The sequence below is a fragment of the Salvelinus fontinalis genome, chromosome 31, assembly GCF_029448725.1.
Source record: "Salvelinus fontinalis isolate EN_2023a chromosome 31, ASM2944872v1, whole genome shotgun sequence".
Classification (NCBI taxonomy): domain Eukaryota; kingdom Metazoa; phylum Chordata; class Actinopteri; order Salmoniformes; family Salmonidae; genus Salvelinus; species Salvelinus fontinalis.
This window is the reverse complement of record NC_074695.1, coordinates 34616621-34638673: the sequence shown is the minus strand read 5'-3', so window position 1 is coordinate 34638673 and position 22053 is coordinate 34616621. Positions and strand designations below refer to the sequence as shown.

At 38.7% G+C, this 22053-nt stretch overlaps 1 protein-coding gene across 2 annotated transcripts in view; it reads left to right on the top strand.

Annotated features, from left to right (window-relative positions):
• The window catches only part of cntn3a.1 (contactin 3a, tandem duplicate 1), a 112249-nt gene that overhangs the window by 4392 nt on the left and 85804 nt on the right, over window positions 1–22053 (top strand). For both annotated transcript variants that reach the window (XM_055892351.1, XM_055892350.1), the window contains exons 2-3: window positions 14095–14235; window positions 21548–21680. In XM_055892351.1, the coding sequence (XP_055748326.1) occupies window positions 14181–14235; window positions 21548–21680 (188 nt within the window). In that variant the 5' untranslated portion in view covers window positions 14095–14180. The remainder of the gene's footprint in view (window positions 1–14094; window positions 14236–21547; window positions 21681–22053) is intronic.

Below are 22053 nucleotides of genomic sequence, written 5' to 3'. Positions count from 1 at the left end.
GTGGTGACAGTGTTTCCTTGCCTCAGAGCAGTGGGTAGCTGGGAGGAGGTGCTCTTATTCTCCATGGACTTGCAGCACCACGGTCGGGCCTTCAACTTGAGTTACTCACTGAGAGGCGGCAGCACCGAGCTAGCCTCCAACACTTCTTGGAGTAGTCCAAACTGCTCATGTTTGTCTCCATGAGACGCCATCTTAATTAACTAAGTTCATTTGGCTTCAATGCACTATTGCGTCTTCACATAGGAATGAATGGTGTCATGTGATCAATGGCTTTGTCTATTCATATATACCGTAATTGGTATGATGCCATAATGTAACTACGGCCAACGCTCAACTCTGTCATGCAGTAGTCTCGTTAATCTTTAATTCCCATTAGAGTTGAATCAAAGGACAGAGGATTGGTGGAAATATTCTGTCCCTCTCTACCACTAGTCTTAACTTGAGCCCCATCAGAAAATGTATTTTAAATGACTGGAAGGAACTTGTAGCAGTCAAATGAGCCTTGCAGACTAGGAATGAAATAGAGATGGTGTCTGTGAATCAAGTGAAGTCAAGGCCTGAGTGATTAAAGATGCAGCATCGTATTCCATTTTTCCTGGTCTTGTCTGTACTGAGGAGTGTGGGAGTATGTCTCATTCATGATTCAGAGCTTGGGGGGAGTGCTCATGCATTTTAGTGTGAATATTGTCATCTGGACTCCTCGACAGCAAGGAGCAGGAGTACTGTTCTATTAATAAATTTGTCTTGAAAATGTATAGTATTGGAGAATGTGGGTGGTGAGGGGTCAAATCAACTGCCATTGCTGTAGCCTGAGTGTATGGCTACCATCACCAGTCATTGGTCGTGTTCCCCTGCTCAGACATTGCTGCCAGATATTGCAAAGCCTGGATTGGTATTTTACATATTAGCTAACCACATCATATTTTATAGCAATCTGGTGCCCGACGGCAGAGTCAATGTCATGTAACCCAACCATTGGTTGATGCATGCAATGTCTGAGCATGGGAACATGACAATTTTCTCTGTCTTTGATCTTTTGCTATTTAAAGGGGTAGTTGCACACCAAAGTCCGATTTTATTAATTCCTGAAAAGTGGTCTAAAGTTAATCACCCATAACATATGCTGTGTACATCCAACTGTAGATCCCACGATGCAATAGGATGAATTTACAGGCTCCAATACCAAACGAATGGGAAGGATTGCCACCATCTAATTCCAACTGATTAAATGGTGCCAATCTTTTTCATTAATTTGGATTTGAGGCCTTCAGACTTCTTAATTTAGTGAGATCTACAGTACAACAGATGTTGTAGAATAGGAATTGGACCTGAATTAAATACACTTTTGAGGTATGAAAACATCTGACCTTAACTTTTGATGTAAATAATCCCTTAAACCTCAATCTAAATCTGTCAATTTGGATTGAACCATACCCATAATAAAATGGAACTATAAGATCATCAGGTCAAACAACAACCTGTAAGCCTATTTACAGCGTTTCCTACTCTGCTTCAGTGGTGTGTATTCATGGATGCCAAGGGAAGCCAGGCTTCCCCAAAAAACGTACCATGAAAAAAAGAAAAAACATACAAAATATTATATCTTTCGTCTCTCTGTGTTTCATAAATGTCCTTCAATTCGCAAGAGGCTGAATGAATCTCACTGGAGAAAGCATCCAAGTGAACGAAACAGCGCACCTCTCGTATCTGTCTGATGCTGTCTAGTCAGAAAGAGTATGACATTGTTGCCCTCCGTAGCGTTGAAGTGTCAAGGGAAGCCAGTTTGAATTTGGCTTCAGACTAATCACATCACAAGCCAAACGTCAATATTAACAGAAAAAAACTTGAATTGTTGCATCTCGTTTTGTTCTTGTCCTCCGGTGGCTAGCTAGTTAGCTATAATCATCCCTTTCGTAATTTAGCCATGGATGGAGATAGAGATTTGGACTTGTGGTTTTACTTAATTCTCCATATTGGCCAATGATTATAACAGCGATTCTGATCCAACCATAAATTCATACATTATGCCCCTGGTCTGAGAGGATGCAAGTTACATGTAGCTAGATGTAGTATGCTAATGTTAACGAGCTGGCCTGGCGCATTGTTTCCCATGAGTTGAAGTTAGTCTAGCAAGCAAGTATTTTAGCCTGAGAGCCTAGGTCAACAAAAACTAAAAGCTTGTACTGTATGACAAATGAATAGACCGTTTAGGCAACATGAAATAGGAGGATGGCATTGTTGTTTCTCTACAAGTAGGGAGCGTCAACATGTTTTTTCTACTTGCACACACACACACACACACACACACACACACACACACACACACACACACACACACACACACACACACACACACACACACACACACACACACACACACACACACACACACACACACACACACACACAAATCAGTACCATGGACAGTGACATCATTTTTAGCTTACGTTGATTGGACTAAATCGTTTTTGGTATCTTTTAGTTATCACTGTATTAGACTAAGCAGAGGTGATTCAATTATGTTGAAATGTTGAAGTTGAAATGGTTCTGTAATAGTGGAGGCAGCTCCTGTTTTCTTTGCGACTTGCGGTAACTCTCCGTGGTTCTAAATCAATAGTTGTTTAGTAGTCCAAAACTGTTGGAAACAGTACCTCGCTTGACCATGCTGTAGGTCATGTAACAAACTGTTTGTTACATGCAATATGTTTTGTGCACTTCACCAGACATATGTTGCTCTCCGGTTTTGTAATGAAACAAATGTGCGGTTGAATTTATTCTGCCGCTGTGTCTTCTTATTGTCTCGGCCTTAGGCCTATATATCACAGTGTCAAGGTATATGAACTAACAGGTTATAGAGAAAACAACGCCATTATCACAACACATAGGTTGTAAATATGCCTTTTTTCTGGTCTGGCTTCCCTTGAGATTTTACCCACACACCACTACTGTTCTGCTTCCAAAATGTCAACATTTGGTATTTTATATCCTGAGGGTTGTAATCACAAAATGCGTCACAATTTCCTAGAGACTTAGCCAGGGCTGTACAGTATGGGAATTAATGGATAGACATTTACCATCATTAGAGAAAACAGAGATGGCTACATGTTCGGTTTCATTAGCCACGGTGTCCTGTGATCGATTATACTCCATGTCGGGATGACACAGGACTGAACCTGTAACAGGGGAAGAGAACATATGAGATGTACTGTATGATTTCCATTTGAAGGCTTTTTGCAGGTTATTTATCCTTCACTTGCACAAACTGTGCAGATAAGCTTATTGCAACTGAGTCTTATCACGGCAATGGAACTAAACACTGCAACCTGCGATTAAAATGTTTTGCATCCATTGCATGTTATACAGATATGGTATCCTAACAACCATAGCTATCAAAGGAACTTTCTCAAAGGGTCAGAATAGACATGAGCAGTGACCATTTTGAATTTGATTTAGTCATAGGGTGATTCCACATCACACTAGAACAAAAAAAAGACCATGATTTCTTGAATTTTCATGTCATTTCATCCATAGAAGGGTCCTTTGGAGGAAGGATGGATGACATATATTTGACATTTGTATCTTGAAGCATAATTGAGAAATCATTTATTGAAGATGGAATATTGGTGACACTTTGGCCTTACCCAAGCCTCCTTTAAGACTCCATAATGTTTCATTGTTAGGTACTACAAAGCAAATATTTGTTTAATATGAAGGTTTACCGCTTGCTCTGTAATATTTGTAGTATTTTGATTTCAATAAAACTTGTCTTACATTAATTTCTGATTATAAAAAAATATGCGATTTTTGATTTGGCAGTTTGTTCAATATATTGTTCAATATAATATACTTTACAGGCATATCAACCTTCCAAAGTGGGATCTCTGCTACTTTTAGAGTTATGATCCAATTTGCAAAAGCATTACCAACAGAGTGAATGTGAAAATGGATTCAAAATGATTGCCCTCTGCTGGTGATTTGCAGGATGTGCAATGATACAAGTAAATGGAGGGCTGTGATTGGTTACATTGCCAACTATGCCAATTTATCTGTATAAAATGGGAGTTAAGTTTAAAACTAGAAGATATTCCACTCTGGAACTTGGATATGCATGTAGAGTATAGTATGTTCAACGATAAACATAAATATTTGCCAAATTAAAATGCTTATATTTTCTATATTCATGTTCATATTTTTCTATATTCATAAATGAATGTAAGAAAATTGTAATTTAAATCAATACCACTCATATTACAGAGCAAGCGGTAAAGCTTCATATGACACACATCTTTGCTTTGTAGCACCTACAGATGAAACATTAAAGGAGGCCAAAATGTTTCTAATGTTCCAACTTCAATAAAGTATTCTCAAATGATTAATTTACAAATGTCAAATATATGTCCATAATCCTTCCTCTAAAGTATCCGTCTATGGATAAAATGTAATGAAAACCAAAAACAACATGGTCTTTTTTTGTTCTAGTTTTGTGAGGAATCACCCCATAACAAGGCTGTTCAACTCCCCTGAAGGCACACAAGGCCACATACATTCACTGATGGATAGACAGGTCTGTCTGTGGAACAATGAGGAATAAAAAAACAAGTGCCAAAGGCTTAGCCTGGTTTCTTCATAAAAACTTTTTTGGTAGCACTATCAATAATTTAAAAAGACATCAACAAGTTATGACAAAGATGGTATGAATGGGAGTTGAAATATAAAAGCAAGGCAACAATTAGCCCCAAGCCAAGTATAGATATAGAGTGTATACTTCTGTAAGTGTAACATAGAATGTTAAACGGAATGTATTTGTCAAACTTAAAAATGGCTTTAAAGGGATAGTTCACCCAAATTATATGTACCGTACCAGTCAAAAGTTTGGACACACCTTTTCTTTATTTGGACTATTTTCTACATTGTAGAATAATAGTGAAGACATAAAACTATGAAATAACACATATGGAATCATGTAGTAACCAAAAAAGTGTTAAACAAATCAAAATATATTTTATATTTGAGATTCTTCAAAGTAGCCACCCTTTGCCTTGATGACAGCTTTGCACACTCTTGGCATTCTCTCAGCCAGCTTCATGAGGCAGTCACCTGGAATGCGTTTCAATTAACAGGTGTGCCTTGTTAAAAGTTAATTTGTGGAATTTCTTCCCTTTTTAATATGTTTGAGCCAATCAGTTGTGTTGTGACAAGGTATGGGTGGTATACAGAAGATAGCCCTATTTGTTAAAAGACCAAGTCCATATTATGGCAAGAACAGCTCAAATAAGCAAAGAGAAGCAAGAGTCCATCATTATTTTAAGACATGAAGGTCAGTCAATCCGGACAATTTATTCTAGTGCAGTCGCAAAAACCATCAAGCGCTATGAGGAAATTGGCTCTCATGAGGACCGCCACAGAAAAAGAAGACCTAGAGTTACCTCTGCTGCAGATGATAAGTTCATTAGAGTTGAATCAACCTCAAGTTTGCAGCCCAAATAAATGCTTCACAGAGTTCAAGTAACAGACACATCTCAACATCAACTGTTCAGACGAGACTGCATTAATCTTGCCTTCATGGTCGAATTGCTGCAAAGAAACCACTACTAAAGGATACCAATAATAAGAAGAGACTTGCTTGGGCCGAGAAACACGAGCAATGGGCATTAGACTGGTGGAAGTCTGTCCTTTAGTCTGATGAGTCCGAATTTTAGATTTTTGGTTCCAACCGCCATTGTTTTGTGAGATGCAGAGTATGTCAACGGATGATCTCTGCATGTGTGGTTCCCACGGTGAAGCATGGAAGAGGTGTGATGGTATGGGGGTGCTTTGCTGGTGACACTGTCAGTGATTTATTTAGAATTCAAGGCACACTTAACCAGCATGGCTACCACAGCATTCTACAGCGATATGCCATCCCATCTGGTTTGCATTTAGTGGGACTATCATTTGTTTTTCAACAGGACAATGACCCCAAACACACCTCCAGGCTGTGTAAACGCTATTTGACCAAGGACAGTGATGGAGTGCTGCATCAGATGACCTGGCCTCCACAACCACCCAACATCAACCCAATTGAGATGATTTGGGATGAGTTGGACAGCAGAGTGAAGGGAAAGCAGCCAACAAGTGCTCAGCATATGTGGGGTCTCCTTCAAGACTGTTGGAAAAGCATTCCAGGTGAAGCTGATTGAGAGAATGTCAAGAGTGTGCAGAGCTGTCATCAAGGCAAAGGGTGGCTACTTTGAAGAAATTAAAATATAAAATATATTTTGATTTATTTAACACCTTTTTGGTTACTACATGATTCCATATGTGTTATTTCATAGTTTTGATGTCTTCACTATTCTTCTACAATGTAAAAAATAGTATAAATAAAGAAAAACCTTTGAATTAGTAAGTGTGTCTGTCACGTCCTGACCATAGAAAGCTTTTATTTTCTATGGTAGAATAGGTCAGGGCGTGACTAGGGGTTTAGTCTAGTTTATATTTTCTATGTGGGGTTCTAGTTTGTTTTTTCTATGTTGGTGTTTTAGTATGATTCCCAATTAGAGGGAGCTGGCTATCGTTGTCTATAATTGGGGATCATACTTAGCATTTTTTCCACCTGTGTGTTATGGGATATTGTTTGGAATTAGTGCACTTTGCACCTCTGTAGTCTCGGTTTGTTCGTTTTTTTGTTTTGTTAATTTTCACTATTAATAAATCATGTGGAACTCTACATTCGCTGCGCCTTGGTCCATCTCTACAAACGAATGTGACAGAATACCCCATCAACAAAGGACCAAGCAGCATGCCCATGAGGAGGAAGTATCCTGGACTTGGGAAGAGATTCTGGATGGGAAGGGATCCTGGACTTGGGAAAAAATCCTGTCAGGACAGGATCGCCTTCAAATGGCGGGAGACGCAAGCGGTGAAGGAAGGACAGTGACGACGACAGGGTTCGCGGCCACGATGCAAGCCCAAGAAGCAATCTCAAAATATTTTTGTCAGAGACCGAGGACCGTGTTATGGGATATTGTTTGGAGTTAGTGCACTTTGCACCTCTGTAGTCTCGGTTTGTTCGTTTATTGTTTTGTTAATTTTCACTATTAATAAAGCATGTGGAACTCTACATTCCCTGCGCCTTGGTCCATCTCTACAAACGAACGTGACAGTGTTCAAACTTTTGACTGGTACTGTATATACTGTATCCATTGATTATTGAAGAATATAATTAATAAATCCCTCATGAGCTTAGTTCTCTTATACCGCATCAGAACCTAAAATATAAGCTTTTTTTATCCATTGTTTGTAAATTATGTAATTGTAAACTAACACTGTATGGCCTCAATACATGGTTAAAACTATAAATTGAATCAAATGGCTGGTCAGTCCTTGCAACCATAGTTCTGTTCATCAAATCAGTGCCAGGGCTTGCCCCTTTAACTCTCTCGTTTTAACACCATTAAATGTCTTAACACCCGCCCCAATGTTTTGGTGCATCTGATCATCAACTACAGTTTATGAAGCAATGTGTTAATATAAACAACCAAATAAAATTGAAGAATGAGTCAGGAAATTATAAAGCCACCATTTTAGGCCACTGGGTTATTAATTTGTAAAAATATTCAAGGAGTGCTACAGACACACCAATTCCCAACATCATTTGAGGATGAACATATCCCATGATCAATAGGCAGTCTTATCACTCGCTCTAACCCTTTGTCTAATGTCTCATGTCTAAGGGCTTACTCAGTAATAGAGATCAAGCGATTGCTGTCAAAGGTGTTTCTGATTCCAGCTTTTAAGAATGAGTCAACTCCACTGGACTGATATTTCAGTTCCTACCTTCTGGCAACTCCAGTAGAGTAGTTGTCGATCTGAATATGCTAATGTTGTCCTTTCTGCACATCAAACATTCATGTGGATGACGGAATTTACAAGGATGTTGGTGAACATTTATGCTTTTACAATCACAATAGACAACATGATTTGTCTTTCCATCAAACAGAGAAAACATATTGGCTTTGAAGAGTGTGGTGTCATTATATATTGAGACCTGACAGTTTCAAGGATTTCTTGCACGTGTCAGACACTGTTGATTAATTTATCTAGAGTGTTTTCTCACAATTATTCCCTCAAAGGATGAGTATTAATATCCAGTGACTGGGGCACAAGACTTTGAGGTCTTTGTTTTATTGTTAAAACCCAACAGTTCCTCACAACATTTGCATCGTAATGACTGCCTGATAAATTAGAACTAAGTTGACACACTAAACCCAATCTCCATAATGAGATTTATGGGGGAAAGTGCCGTCTTCAATGTTTTAGCATGTGCAGAATGGGTGCAGTGCTGGGGAATGTGTCAAAGATACAGTTGATTTATTCAAATATGCATCAGTATGCTTTGCGTTGCCTTAAAGGCATACAAAGATAAGAGCCATGCAGAAAACAGAGAAACTGTGAAAATAACCCCCTGTCTATTACTGGCTGCTCAGCCATCGCACCATCTTTAAAAAAAAAAATAATGTTTTACTTTCCCTCTCTAAAGAATATTTCTGAATGCTTGTTGAATAGCCAAATATATGTATTTTCTTTTCCTCATTAAAGGCACAATCTAGAACACTTCCTGTTGACCATTTTGTCAATGGTCATTTAAATGAATGCCGCATGAGTAACCTCTCAAGCTGACCACTTTGCAAGGATTTTGCAGCTATATGGCTACTGTATGTCCGGATAAAAGTCAATATAGGGCCATGGACAAATAGAATAGGAAAACCTTATATTCAGAGAAAGCTAGGGAGCTGTAAAATACAATGGACTGGTTCATATTTGTGTGACTTACACAATTGGCACCCCACATGGTCAAAAACAACATAAAATATAGCTGCAAGTATTGCAGCAATGAAACAGGGTGCTGGCTTTTGAGCAGGCTGAAGAGACGGTTGCATGGAACATTCTATATGGACCCATGAACACCACTATGTGAAGTTCATAGCAGCATATCAAATTAGGAGTCTATATTTTTAGCAAATGAAGGCATAGATACATTTTTCAACCATTTGAAAAACAGATGGAAACAGATTGAAACAGATGGAAAAGGGGTCTTAGAAAAAGTCTTAAAAATATCAGAAATAAATCAAAACACAATGTAAATGTTTCAACCATGCCAACTAATATCAACACTTATATTTAGTTTTTTTTTTTTTACCTGTAAGTCTAAGAAATATTGCCTTGTGTATTGTAATTCCCTAAACAAAATCCCACATATCTTTAGATATTTTCTATTTCCTCATGAGGAGAGAGGATAATTAAAGTTCACTGAAGTAACAAGTAATGGTAGACCTGCCAATTGCTTATAGTGATTTTACTGATGTCCAATTTGTTTATCAATTATTAAGTGCTTAAAACCTGGTAACAATTGGTAACGGAATTACCCCCCAAAAAATCTGTAACGGAATTACTGCAAGTGAATTGGCTACAATGGTATATCATAATAGTCACAAACCACAGTTGGGTCACCTGCTACTGGTCTGCCTTTCACTGGCATACTGCTATGTTCAGCACGTCTGTTTTCTTTGTTTTTGTGTTGTCTGATGGTCAAACCAAGAGTAATAATTGTCTGGACATCCCCTCCCTCTCTTTCTCTCTCTCTGTCTCTCTCTGTCTCTCTCTCTCTCTCTCTCTCTCTCTCTCTCTCTCTCTCTCTCTCTCTCTCTCTCTCTCTCTCTCACTGTCCAGTTAATGTCACCTCTCCCAGTTCTTACTAACACATTCCCATGAGCCTCCTCTTTTTCCGGGTCCATCTGTGGACGATAACTGCAATGCCAGGGTGGACTGACCAAATTTCAACTACTTTCAACGTCCATGTAACCAGCATCCTCACCCACTGAGCACCGACCGACACAGGACGTCAAAATCTGAACCTATCATAGACGTATGTTTCACAAGTTTGGATATCACAGTACAGTGAATAGAGCACAGTAGAATACAGTATATTACAATACACTAGTACAGTACAATAAAGCAAAGTAGAGTATTGTAAAGTATATTATATTGTAGTGTACTATACTGAACTATACTCCTCTTTACTGCACTGAACTCTACTCTACTGTACTCTACTCCACTGTACTGAACTCTACCCTACTCTGCTCTGCTTTATTGTACTGCACTGTGCTCTGCTGTACTGCGCTGTGATGTCCAAACTTTTGAAACACGAGAATTAATTTTGTATCCATGATTATGCATTTCTGTAAAACAAAAGATAAAATAGTTCATCAATAACATTATTACACCACTACAAAGCTACAATACAAAATGTATAATACCGCCATACAGCAATATTACAATGCACGTGTGTATAGAGTGCGTGTGCTAGCGTTTTTGTGCGTATGTGTGTGTCCGTACCTGTGTGTGTCTCTTCACAGTCCCCGCTGTTCCATAAGGTGTATTTTGATCTGTTTTTTAAATCTGATTCTACTGCTTGCATCAGTTACCTGATGTGGAATAGAGTTCCATGTAGCCATGGCTTTATGTAGTACTGTGCGTCTCCCATAGTCTGTTCTTCACTTGGAGATTGTGAAGAGACCTCTGGTGGCATGTCTTGTGGGGTATGCATGGGTGTCCAAGCTGTGTGCTAGTAGTTTAAACAGACAGCTCGGTGCATTCGGCTTGTCAACATTTCTTACAAAAACATGTCAGGGCTATAGTTGAACTGAACCACAGACTCCAGGTTGTGGCCTCAAATAAAATACATGCTTTGTAAACAAAAGGTGTCGGGCCCTTCCCAACAATGCAGAGAGAAAAAATAAATAAAGGGATAATTCAGTGATTTTAAATATTTAGATATTTGTTTTGTTACCTTAAAAACAGTCTATGGGCATTGCAAACAAATGCTAATATTAGCATTTTTCAGACCACTTCCTGTATGTAGTCACTCCTTGTTCACAGCTATGGGTGCCAAGTGCTAACACTCGCCTGTTTAGCATGTTCTAAAATGTCATACCCAAACATATAACATGCTGAGAAAGGGAGATTGACTTACATGGAGTTTTAGTCCAAACATACTTTTAGCGTTATTGGCATGCAGCTAGTTTCACAAATTATTGCAGTCACTCCTCACTGATTTCAAGGGAAGGAAACAAATATCTAAATATGTAAAATCGCTGAACTATCCATATAAGATTCCAAATTAATAGACAGAATAAATAAGATTCCCCCTTTCCATTTGATTCATTTCTCGCTTCAACTGCCAATCAGCCAAATCATACACGCTACATTTAATGCCAAGTTCAGTCAAAAACTTGATTTTCCTGTATTTTATATGTATTTCCACAATATGAAGTTGGAATAATACTGTGAAATTGTGAAAATGATGATGCCCTTTTAGTGTAAGAGCTGTTTGAAAAGACCATCTGGTGAGATGGAGTTTTGGCAGCCTGTTGACATCACCAGGTGGTAAATTGAGTTAATTGATCAATAAGAAAGAGAGTTCCAAACCTCTTTGCCACTAACAGCTATTTTTCAGTTTTCCTTTCCCAATCAGACCACTCCCAGACAGCCCCAGCTACATTCTTGTTTGAGAAATTGCTCTTTGCTAAGAAGCTATTTTGTTTCTTTTTGACCATTTTAATTGAAAAAAATCACATTAAGGTACTTCACTGTTACCCAGAAATTATTTGATATTGAGGCAAAAATGGCTGCATTGGACTTTTAATATAATTGATTGACTTCTAAATTAGAAATGATCACATTGTGCCAATGCAATTACCTCAATGCTACAATCAGCCTGTTCTTACCTGAGATATATTATCAATATCCATAGATCCATAGAAACATATACCATCATCAGTTAGTTGTACACTGGTTCATATTATTATATTGCAACTTTATTTGTGACTTAATTTGAGGAGAAGGACACGAAATTCAATTGCCAGTGAATGAGAATTGTTCTCACCATGGACAGTCAGCTCTTCATGTCAGAAATGCATAATCCTTCCAGCTCAGAACTCAAAGTGCTAGGATGGTGGTTTATTATATTTGTCATGTTTCATTTGAAGAGTATCCTGATTATACAAAGAACATCGGCCTACATCTACTGTACACATGCATTATAATTATTTTGGCACAAGCAATTTGTTCGCATTTTGCTAAGATAGATAAATGACTGTGTGTGAATGAAACTACAGTATGTTATGGTACAAAATACACATTAAATACACTCCCCTCCTTATGTATTTGGACAGTGAAGCAAACATTTTAAGTTTGCCCTATACTCCAACATTTTGGATTTCAGATCAAATCGTAAACAGTACAGAATGCCACCTTTTTTTGAGGGTATATGCATGCATATCTGTTTTACTGTTTAGAAATGAAAGCACTTTATATATCCCCCCATTTGAAGTATTCATAAGATATGGACAAATTCACTTATAGTGCATTAAAGTAGTCAAAGGTTTAGTACTTGGTCCCATATTCCTAGCACCCAATAACTACATCAAGCTTGTGACTCTACAAACTCGTTGGATGCATTTGCAGTTTGTTTTGGTTGTGTTTTGGTTGTTTTCCCCAATATGAACTGAATGGTGAACGATGACTTAAGTAATTTTCTTTCCAAGTGAGTAGATACATTTCTGAACATTTCTAAATTAATCCTGATAATGCCATGATTAAGAAAAATCATGAATGAATCATGAATAATGATGAGTGAGAAAGTTACAGAGGCTACAATTAAACATGCTAACCTCTCTCACCATTAACAGAGGAGGTTAGCATTTTACGGGGGTATGATCTTTGTTGTTCTGTAACTTTCTCACTCATCATCATTCACGATTAATTCATGCTTACCCATAATCACTGTAGCATCCGCACCAGAGCATCAACTCCAAGACAGCTTCTACCCCCAAGTCATAAGATTGATAAATTGTTAATCAAATGGTTACCCAGACTATCTGCATTGACCCTATGTTGCACTGACTCTGACACACACATGCACACACAAACACATGTACACACACATACACTACATAAGCACACACACGTTACACACACACGCATTCTGATGCCACACAATCACACACACATACACACACTTTCACACTCATCATATGCTGCTGCTACTCTGTTCTTTATTTTACTCTAATTATCATCTATCCTTGTGCCTAGTCACTTTACCCTGCCTTCATGTACATATCTACCTCAAATACCTTGTACCCCTGAACATTGATCTGGTGCTGGTACTCCCTATATATAGCTTCATTGCTTTGTATTTTATTCCTCTTGTGTTATTATTATTATTACTACCTCTGTAAGTGTTTCACGGTAAAGTCTACACCTGTTGTATTCATTGCATGTGACGAATCAAATGGTATTTTATTTGACAATAAAAGTGACCAAAGAATTACACAGTACATTCACCATTAATTTCCTATTGGGCAAAACATAATCCGGAACCCAACCAAAACAAACTGTAAATGCATCCACATGTTTTGTCACAAGCTTGATGTAGTCATTGTGTGCAACGATTATGGGACAAAATACTAAACTTTTGACTACTTTAATAACCTACACTGTATAAATGAATAATTATGACTCTCTCAAATGGCGGGACTAGGAACATAAAGTGCTTTCATTTCTAAACATACAGTAGGTGTGAAAATACACTCAAGTAAAAGGTGACATTCTATACTCTTACCTCATGTGAAATGTTTGGTCTCAAATTCAAAATGCTGGAGCATGAAGCCAAATTCAACATTTTAGCTTCATTGTCCAAGACATACGTAGGGGAGTGTACTTCCAATATAGCCATTTATTTTGGCATGGGAAGCACACAAACACAGACAGGGGTCTATTAAACCATTTCAAGCCCTGGACAATGTCGAGTGCCAATGCTTAACACGCTTTGAAAACCGGTTTATGACTTTCCAGATGGAATAGATTTTCATCTTCCTCTTGTCTTTTCTGTCTTGGGAGTGGTTGCCTGGGGAACGTGGACAATTACTGTCCCCGTGATATAAAACACTGTGACTAGCCAGTGGCCACTGATTCTGAATGTCTAATGTCCTCTCTCTCTCTCTTTCTCTCTCCCTCTCGCTTTCCTCCCCTCTATTCTTTTCGTGCCGACCAAAGGCCAGAAAAGGTGCCGGAAAGGACAAAGCCAGGATTCTGCACACCTGTTGTTGGATGTGAGCCTATATTAACCTGAGACAGTTAAAATGGAGTTGCTATGGAAACTGATGATGCTGCTATCATTTGCGGAGTTCCTTGCAGGTAAGCGCCTTAAGAAATGATTCTTTAGCCTTGCCAATGATGTTGCTTGGAAGTTGTCATCCTTTTTTTTTCGTAATCATCAAGGGCATGGAGCATTGACATTGGGAACATGTGGCATTAGTATGTTATAGGACAGGTAATGCAAAGCTTTCATGCAGTGCCCAGACATCATCCTCCATTCACCGTTCTGACCTGAAGACACATTTAAAGTCCTTAAGATGTGGATAATGGATACCATTCTTTATTCTTTATGTTAATCTTGGTTGGGGAGAAAAAAACCCATTGAAAAGCGAGGTTGTGAGTCTAAAAGAAAGTCTCATCTAGCGCTTGAGTGCACAGTCATTCATTTAAAGTACAGCTCGATTGGTACCCTAATTGAGGCTACGCTGGTAGTACAAGAGTCCTGCTATTGATCTTGTTTTAACGAGGCTATGAAGCGGCTTAATTTCTCTCACTTACAAAATGGCAGGGTCAAACGCTATAGCTTTGTAGCTGTCAGTATTTGATACTGACTGCCAGATGAATATAGATTAAATTGCTGGATGATTATCCAACATCTTTGGTCGTTTCAAGAGAGAATAAGACTGTCAACCTCCTCCACCCCCACCCTCACCTTCACAGCTGGAATTTAGAGCAATTAGAATATGCTGGTAAAGCTATAGTCAGGGATTTGGAAAGCTGTTGTTTGTTTGACATTATTTTGTTTTTCAAATCCCGGAATATAGCTTGAAAGAGCTTAACAGCATTGCGCACATGTTCTTACACGGCAATTAGCGCCACTCATCACAATATCCAGTGCACTTCAGTGGTTGCCTAATGAGACAGTGACTCACCTTGGGATTAGTCATTTCACTATTAGACTGTATCACATATGCCCTGGTTTAGGGTGTAAACATATAGGTAGGCTCTCATTTATCAAACATTTATAGAAATAAGTGTAGTTTTAAGCTGTTAGTGGCAGTGCGCAAAGTTCTGATTTATGAAAGTTTCACATTTGATTTATGGGTGGCAGGTAGCCTAGCGATTAGGAGCGTTAGGACGACTAGGTGGAAAATCTGTCGATGTGCCCTTGAGCAAAGCACTTAAACCTAATTGCTCCTGTAAGTCGCTCTGGATAAGAGCGTCTGCTAAATGACTAAAATGCAAATGTGAAATGTCTGAGCGTGAATTAGTTAACTGATCTGACTTGACTGTTTGTGTGCACGTGACCTGTAATTAACATGAAACCACAGAATTAATGAATCTGATTGGCTAGAAGGGCATTTTAGAAATGATTAGGGGGTTGAATATAATCATCAAGATGATATTCAAGGAACACAGAATCAGGATAATAAGATATAATATTATAGCTTGTAAAGTAGACTGTATGGTTGGGAATAAAGCTAGCATAGCTTTATTATTCAGAGAGGTCTATTTCAACTGTGCTCTGTGTTTCAGAGGAGCACAGAATGAGTGAGTAAGGTGGGTAAGGTTGGGTAAGTGCAAAGTTTTAGTATTCCAAGAGAGACTTGATAAGCATTTTAATATTCAAGGTCATATGCCCTATTGAGCACAGGAACACAGTGTGAGAGAGTGAGCCAGGTACTGCAATGTAGCGCCCACAACATTAACTCCACAGATTTAAATACATTGAATGCAGCCCAATTGAGCGTGTCCCTTCTCATAAATACCTAGGCATTTGGATCGATATAAGTTGTCTTTTAAAACACACATTTCAGAAAACCCTTCAATTGGACCCCAAGTGCCTTTCCCACAGTTCAGAGTATTGGTAAAGGACCTCTTCTCTGAGGAATGTGCGTGTTTTTTATTATTGTGTTTGGGGATTTTTGTGTTTTTTGTACTCCTGCCTTTGAAGTAATTGTGTCACTAACTCCTTGTTATGTACTTTGTATTGTTTACTGTTTTGTGAAGCAGGGCTTCATTGCACAAGAGACATTGGTCTCAATGGGACTTTCCTGCCTAAATAAAGGTTAAATATATTTAACAGCAGCTTAGATTGTACATTGATTCTCTACACTATAGATTGCGTGTTTTGTCACATAAACTGAAATTAGGTGAACATGAGAGAACTTTAGCAATCAGGTAATGGCGACGCGATTTCTAAATATTGTGCTTTTAAGGCCGCTCTAATAATTAACACAATACTCACAATACTCAAATAGTCACAACAATACCCAGAATACTCACATAGTCACAACAATACTCACAATGGCACCTTAATTACTCACCCATATGACTGTTAAGAGTTGTTAAGTTTGTCATTGTTCACTGTCATTATAGCATGGTGCTCTAGTATTGCACACCTCTCCTGATTACAATGGTATTTGTTTTCTTTCAAATACTTTGAACTTGATTGAGCGTGCTTGCCTGGAGCAATGGAACCAATGGAATAGTACCATAAGTGTAAACTTCACCCATCTGGCACGCCAGACAGGCTCAATCATACACAAAAGTATTTTTTACTATTTAAATTCAGGTCTGTAATGCACACTGGGATTTGACCATGGCCACGTGGTGTGTAGTCCTGGGTCATGTTCAGTAGGGAATGCAAAATAAAATAATTATCCCTACTGAACACATCCCTTTTGTTTAGTCCATAGCTGATGAGGAAGTCAGCTTTCCTCCCACCCTGTTGTACAACACTTTTCCATCGGTCCTCATCCAACTTTTATTTCCTATAAAGCAACAATTTATTTCAGATTTTTCTTAGACCATTTATCAAGCAAAGGCAAGGAATCCATAAAACTATATTCTCTGCTGTCAAACCCCCAAATTAAATCCCCAAATAGTATAATCATGCATCCTTGGAGTATGGTTGGACATATACAGTAATAAACAATGATAAATGTTACTATTAGTATAGACCACGGCAACTCATATATGACAAATAACCCTCTTAGCAAAGTAGGGGATGAAAAGGTAGGGTTATTACAGTAATTAGATGACAAATGGTATTTTCAGCAGCAATATGTTTTGACTTTATATAGACATTTAATGGAGCAAATCAACAACGCTTTAAATTGTCATTCCTTGTGCGGAGATGGATTTGATCAATGTTTTCTTTCCCCCAAACAACATAGTATTAAGCATATTGATAGCATATTCCCAGAATATAATTTACTTCCTATTACATACTGTATATGGGCCCTATTTCCTTTTATTAAATTCAGTATGGCATGCGTGAGTGATTTGGATATCAATGTGAAAATGCAATCACACGTGACAAGCATGAAAACACATGATATCTGTCATTCCATCCACATGAAATCTGTCATTCCATCCAGATGATACAGTATCTGTTATTCCCCCCACATGACATCTTCTATTCCTTCCACTTCTTAGCCAAAGTTAATATCATAATTAAGTTTTATTATTTTGTTGTTTGTGTGAAGGCCTCAGGAAATTGGCCCCAAATGTCTCCAGTACAGGTAGACTGCCCTGAACCTCTAATTCATACATCCCACCCCAACCTTCCTACATCCTCAGAATAACATTTGGAACCCCTCAATGAGAGACATTTAGGGTGAATCTTATCTGTCGGGACAGAGGGAAGAGATGCTTTAAAAAGCAAGATTGGCTTTTTTATTTGATGCATAAAACCCAAAGCTGAAGCGAATGGATTGGGGACCTCACAAACGACCAATACCTCCCCCACAGTCGACTTCCCATGTGGCTGTTTATTCATGCTGAGGTAAGCTCACTGAATTCATTTGCTGTCAGCCCGTATTGAATTTGAGATTAGTTTATATTTCAGCCCTCCAAAGCACCCTTTTGCTCTCCCCCTGTGCTGATGCCGGTCTTGTGTAGTCTCTGGCCCTCAGCCCCGCCACATATCATCATCTTGCAGCAGGTGAGAGAAATGAGGGATGCTAGCTTTAAAAAAATAAAGTTTCGTAATGACCTCTGTCTCTGTCTAGGGGCATTGTGCAGTAAACTTCCCGTAAGTATTTTGAGCCCGTCTACCTTTAAAAATGCAGTGTAACTTCCTTTTAGAGAATGACCGGTTTTAGCTCCTAAATAGTATTTTTTATTTCTCAAAATCCCCCAAAAACGTTATCCATGTCAAACAACGCTGGAACACAGCACTTTTAACTTTTTGTTTTTCTTTGTTACCAGAAAGCAAGATTGAAATTATTCCTACCTCCCTACTGCGTTACTACATAAATTCCCGTTGGGCAACGGGGAAGTTTCACAGAGTTTGCATCACTTTGGACTAACCCCCCAGGCACAGCCCCGAGAACTCAATCCCATCCCATCTCATTATCCCACAGTTATTCTTCAGAACGGTTGCCATGGCGTTGCCAAAGATCGGCTCGGTTCAGCTTGGGCATACCTGTTAAGACTCATATTAGTTACGCTGATTAATTTCCCATTTAAATGAATAGAAATTGAGTTAACTTTACACTCTGAAACCACTTTGGGATTGATTAAGAGAACAGGATAAGCATCAAGGTTATAAGAGGCTGATACTTGCTTTTTTATCGATGGTTCAGTGGGTTTGTTGGTGCCTGCATGTGTTTTTTTTCTTCACTATGAGTAAACTTATGCATGCAATGACGCATACGCAAATATCTAGTTTATAAAAATAAAAAAAGATTAAAAACATTTCAGGGGAAAGATATAAATTTGTAGATAGAATTGCACCCTCTACAAGCACTGTGATTATTATTATTTGCCCCTGTTGGCCATCTATGAACGTTTGAACATCTTGGCCATGTACTGTTATAATCTATACCCGGCACAGCCAGAAGAGGACTGGCCACCCCTCAGAGCCTGGTTCCTCTCTAGGTTTCTTCCTAGGTGTAACGGCAGCCTTCCCTCTCTTCACTAGAAGAGGGGGTGAAACAGGGATCAGACCAACACGCAGCGTAGCCAGTGCTCAACATGTTTAATACGAACGAAAAACACGTAACAAATACAACATAATAAATGTGGCAAACCGATACAGTCCTAGCTGGTGCATAGAAAACACAGAGACAGGAACCAACCACCCACAAATCCCCAACACAAAACAAGCCACCTATATATGATTCTCAATCAGGGACAACGATTGACAGCTGCCTCTGATTGAGAACCATATTAGGCCGAACACAGAAACAGACAAACTAGACACACAACATAGAATGCCCACCCAGCTCACGTCCTGACCAACACTAAAACAAGCACAACACACAAGAACTATGGTCAGAACGTGTTCAGAATGGTCAGAACTATGGTCAGAACTAGGTTCCTGCCTTTCTATGGAGTTTTTCCTAGTCACCGTGCTTCTACATCTGCATTGCTTGCTGTCTGGGGTTTTAGGCTAGGTTTTTGTATAGTGACATCGGCTGATGTAAAATGGGCTTTATAAATACATTTGATTGATTGATTGAATTAAAATTCTATCAGATAACAGATAGCATTGCTCCCTTTTTATTATTTTAATATTTGTATTATATTCCTACCATTCTCTCCCCGATTGGAGGACTTGTGTTAATTGATAACATCTCACGCATGAGTGCCTAGATGAGGGGTCATCCTAATTAGTGAAGCAGAGTGCATCTTTTACGTTTTACAGCTACTGTACTCTGAGTGTGTATTCTCTGTGTTTTTTTTTTTATCTCTGTCCTCTTGCGGCAACATGTGTGCATCGATTAGCCAAGTCATTTATCAACACGTTCACTCACTCCCTCTGAAGCAAATGTCGATTCATTTCATAATTATGTTCACCGGGGGCTCACATGGTTACGTGTTTGTGTACAGTATGTGTTTGTGCTTGTATGGAGCTCTCTGTAAGAAGTGTCCTCTGGTAATCAATCAACTTCAGCTCTGCTTCAGGGAACAAGGCTTATCTAACAAAGACTATAATTAGGCTGTCTTCCATTTTGTGTAACTTTCTCAAACGTGTTTATCCTTGAGGAGAAGAACAATCGGTGCACACAAGATCCCCGTCAAACAGCCTTCTCTCTCTGAGAGTTATTCTGAGTCCCGGGAATAAACCTGAACACCCTGAGACTGTAATACAGTATCTCTTCCCCACACAAACTACCTAGTGTTCCTACCTTTCTGCTGTTCTGAGAAAATGCAAATGTATCCTCAGAAAGGCAAATGTATTCTCCTTCCTAGAGGAAAGAGACATGTTTATTTCAAAGAAGTGTTGTCTGCCGTAGTCCCACAGGTCATTCCTTTGCTGTTCAGATCCTATAGATCTTTGCAGCAGTTACATTCACTCAATAGGGCTTTCCTAATGAGCTGCAAAAGAAATGTCATAGTAGAATACGGTAGACGCCCCATTTTCTTTGTTGTGTCAGTGTTAACAGAGCGTTATGCATTAATACATTTATGTAAGAGATGGCATTGAAATATATTTATGTAACTATGGAAAGAATGTCATGTTTTTCCTACATCAAAACAAGTTTTTTTCAAATCATGTTAATTGCACTGTCAAACCCACTCATGGTTTTTAAGAGATTACCGGGGACTGTAGGCTATTTACATTCGTATACTTCACGTTTTAAGGTACAATACAGCCCTGATATACCAAGTACAAAAACTGTTAATCTGCTGTCCTTTATCCAGCAAACTCTCTTTGCCTCAATCTTCTGTAAGGAAATCATTTTTACGAGCTGCTAATTGTGTTGATGCGGGCTAAAACACATAGCTCCATTTCAGTTATTACAGTATTTTTCTCGCGGTGCAGAATTTCATAAAACATGGCAGATGACAACCATGGTCCTTCACATTATTGTTTTCTTTTTGTTTCCAAAAACATTTTCTTCCACATCAACCTAATTTTGCAAGCAAATGCTTTTAGGTTCAAAAGAGACCATCTTACCCCAAAGTTGTTGTGGCATTTGTTTAAAAACTTTGTTTAATGTGCATCATCCATGAGAGAGATCATTTATATGGGATTAGTGGCATACTGTAGTGGACAAACATGATGCCCTCCATGCAGTGTAGTTTAGAAATGAGTGTCACACCAACTATTGTACGTGGTGGTACAGTTTTGTCAGCAGCTATTCTCTTTTGCTCAGGACCCTACTCAATTCAAACTGGTTTCTGACTTTTCATGCTACGATTGATATGGAACTGTAACAGGTGTGTTTTTTTCAAGTGCGTGTTTTGATTGATGGGCCATTCCACTGAACTATTCTGTAACCGCTGTCTGTGAAATGAGACAGCAGACAAATAGCTGATGAATAAATGATCATTTAGGTCAAAATCATAATAACAGGCACTTTTTCAGGCCGATGGGCTACATCACAGCTTTATTCTCCCCCCCATTCAGACCATCCCACCTTCTAGATAATGTTGTTGTTTCTCCTCCTGGCAGGAAACAACGTCCTGCTGAGGCCTGTGTTCACCAAACAACCAGGCAGTGTGGTGTTTCCCGTCCACCCCACTGAGACCAGCAGAGAGGTGGTTTTCAGCTGTGAGGCCCAGGGACATCCACCTCCCTTCTACAGGTACCAGCTGTCACCGTTCCTTCAAGTTTGGTTTTGGCAGGGTATATACAGTGTACATTTCACTTTTTATCCAGGTTAGTCTTAATGAGATAAATGGAAACATATTTTATGTTAACTCACATTTTACCATGGGTTACTTTAACCCTTTACACGATGGGGAATTTGCCTATATGGACAGGGCCAAATTGAAAGGTTTTACAATTAAATAATTTAAGAAGCATGTGCATGTCCAGGTTAGCAATTGAAAGAGAACAGTTTGGAGATTTTAGGGAAATTCTAAGAACAAAGATTAGAACAAAAGCCGTTCACCTGAAACAAGATTGAATTCAAAGATTATACTGTTGATTTTATGTGCATTTGACCTTTACTGTAC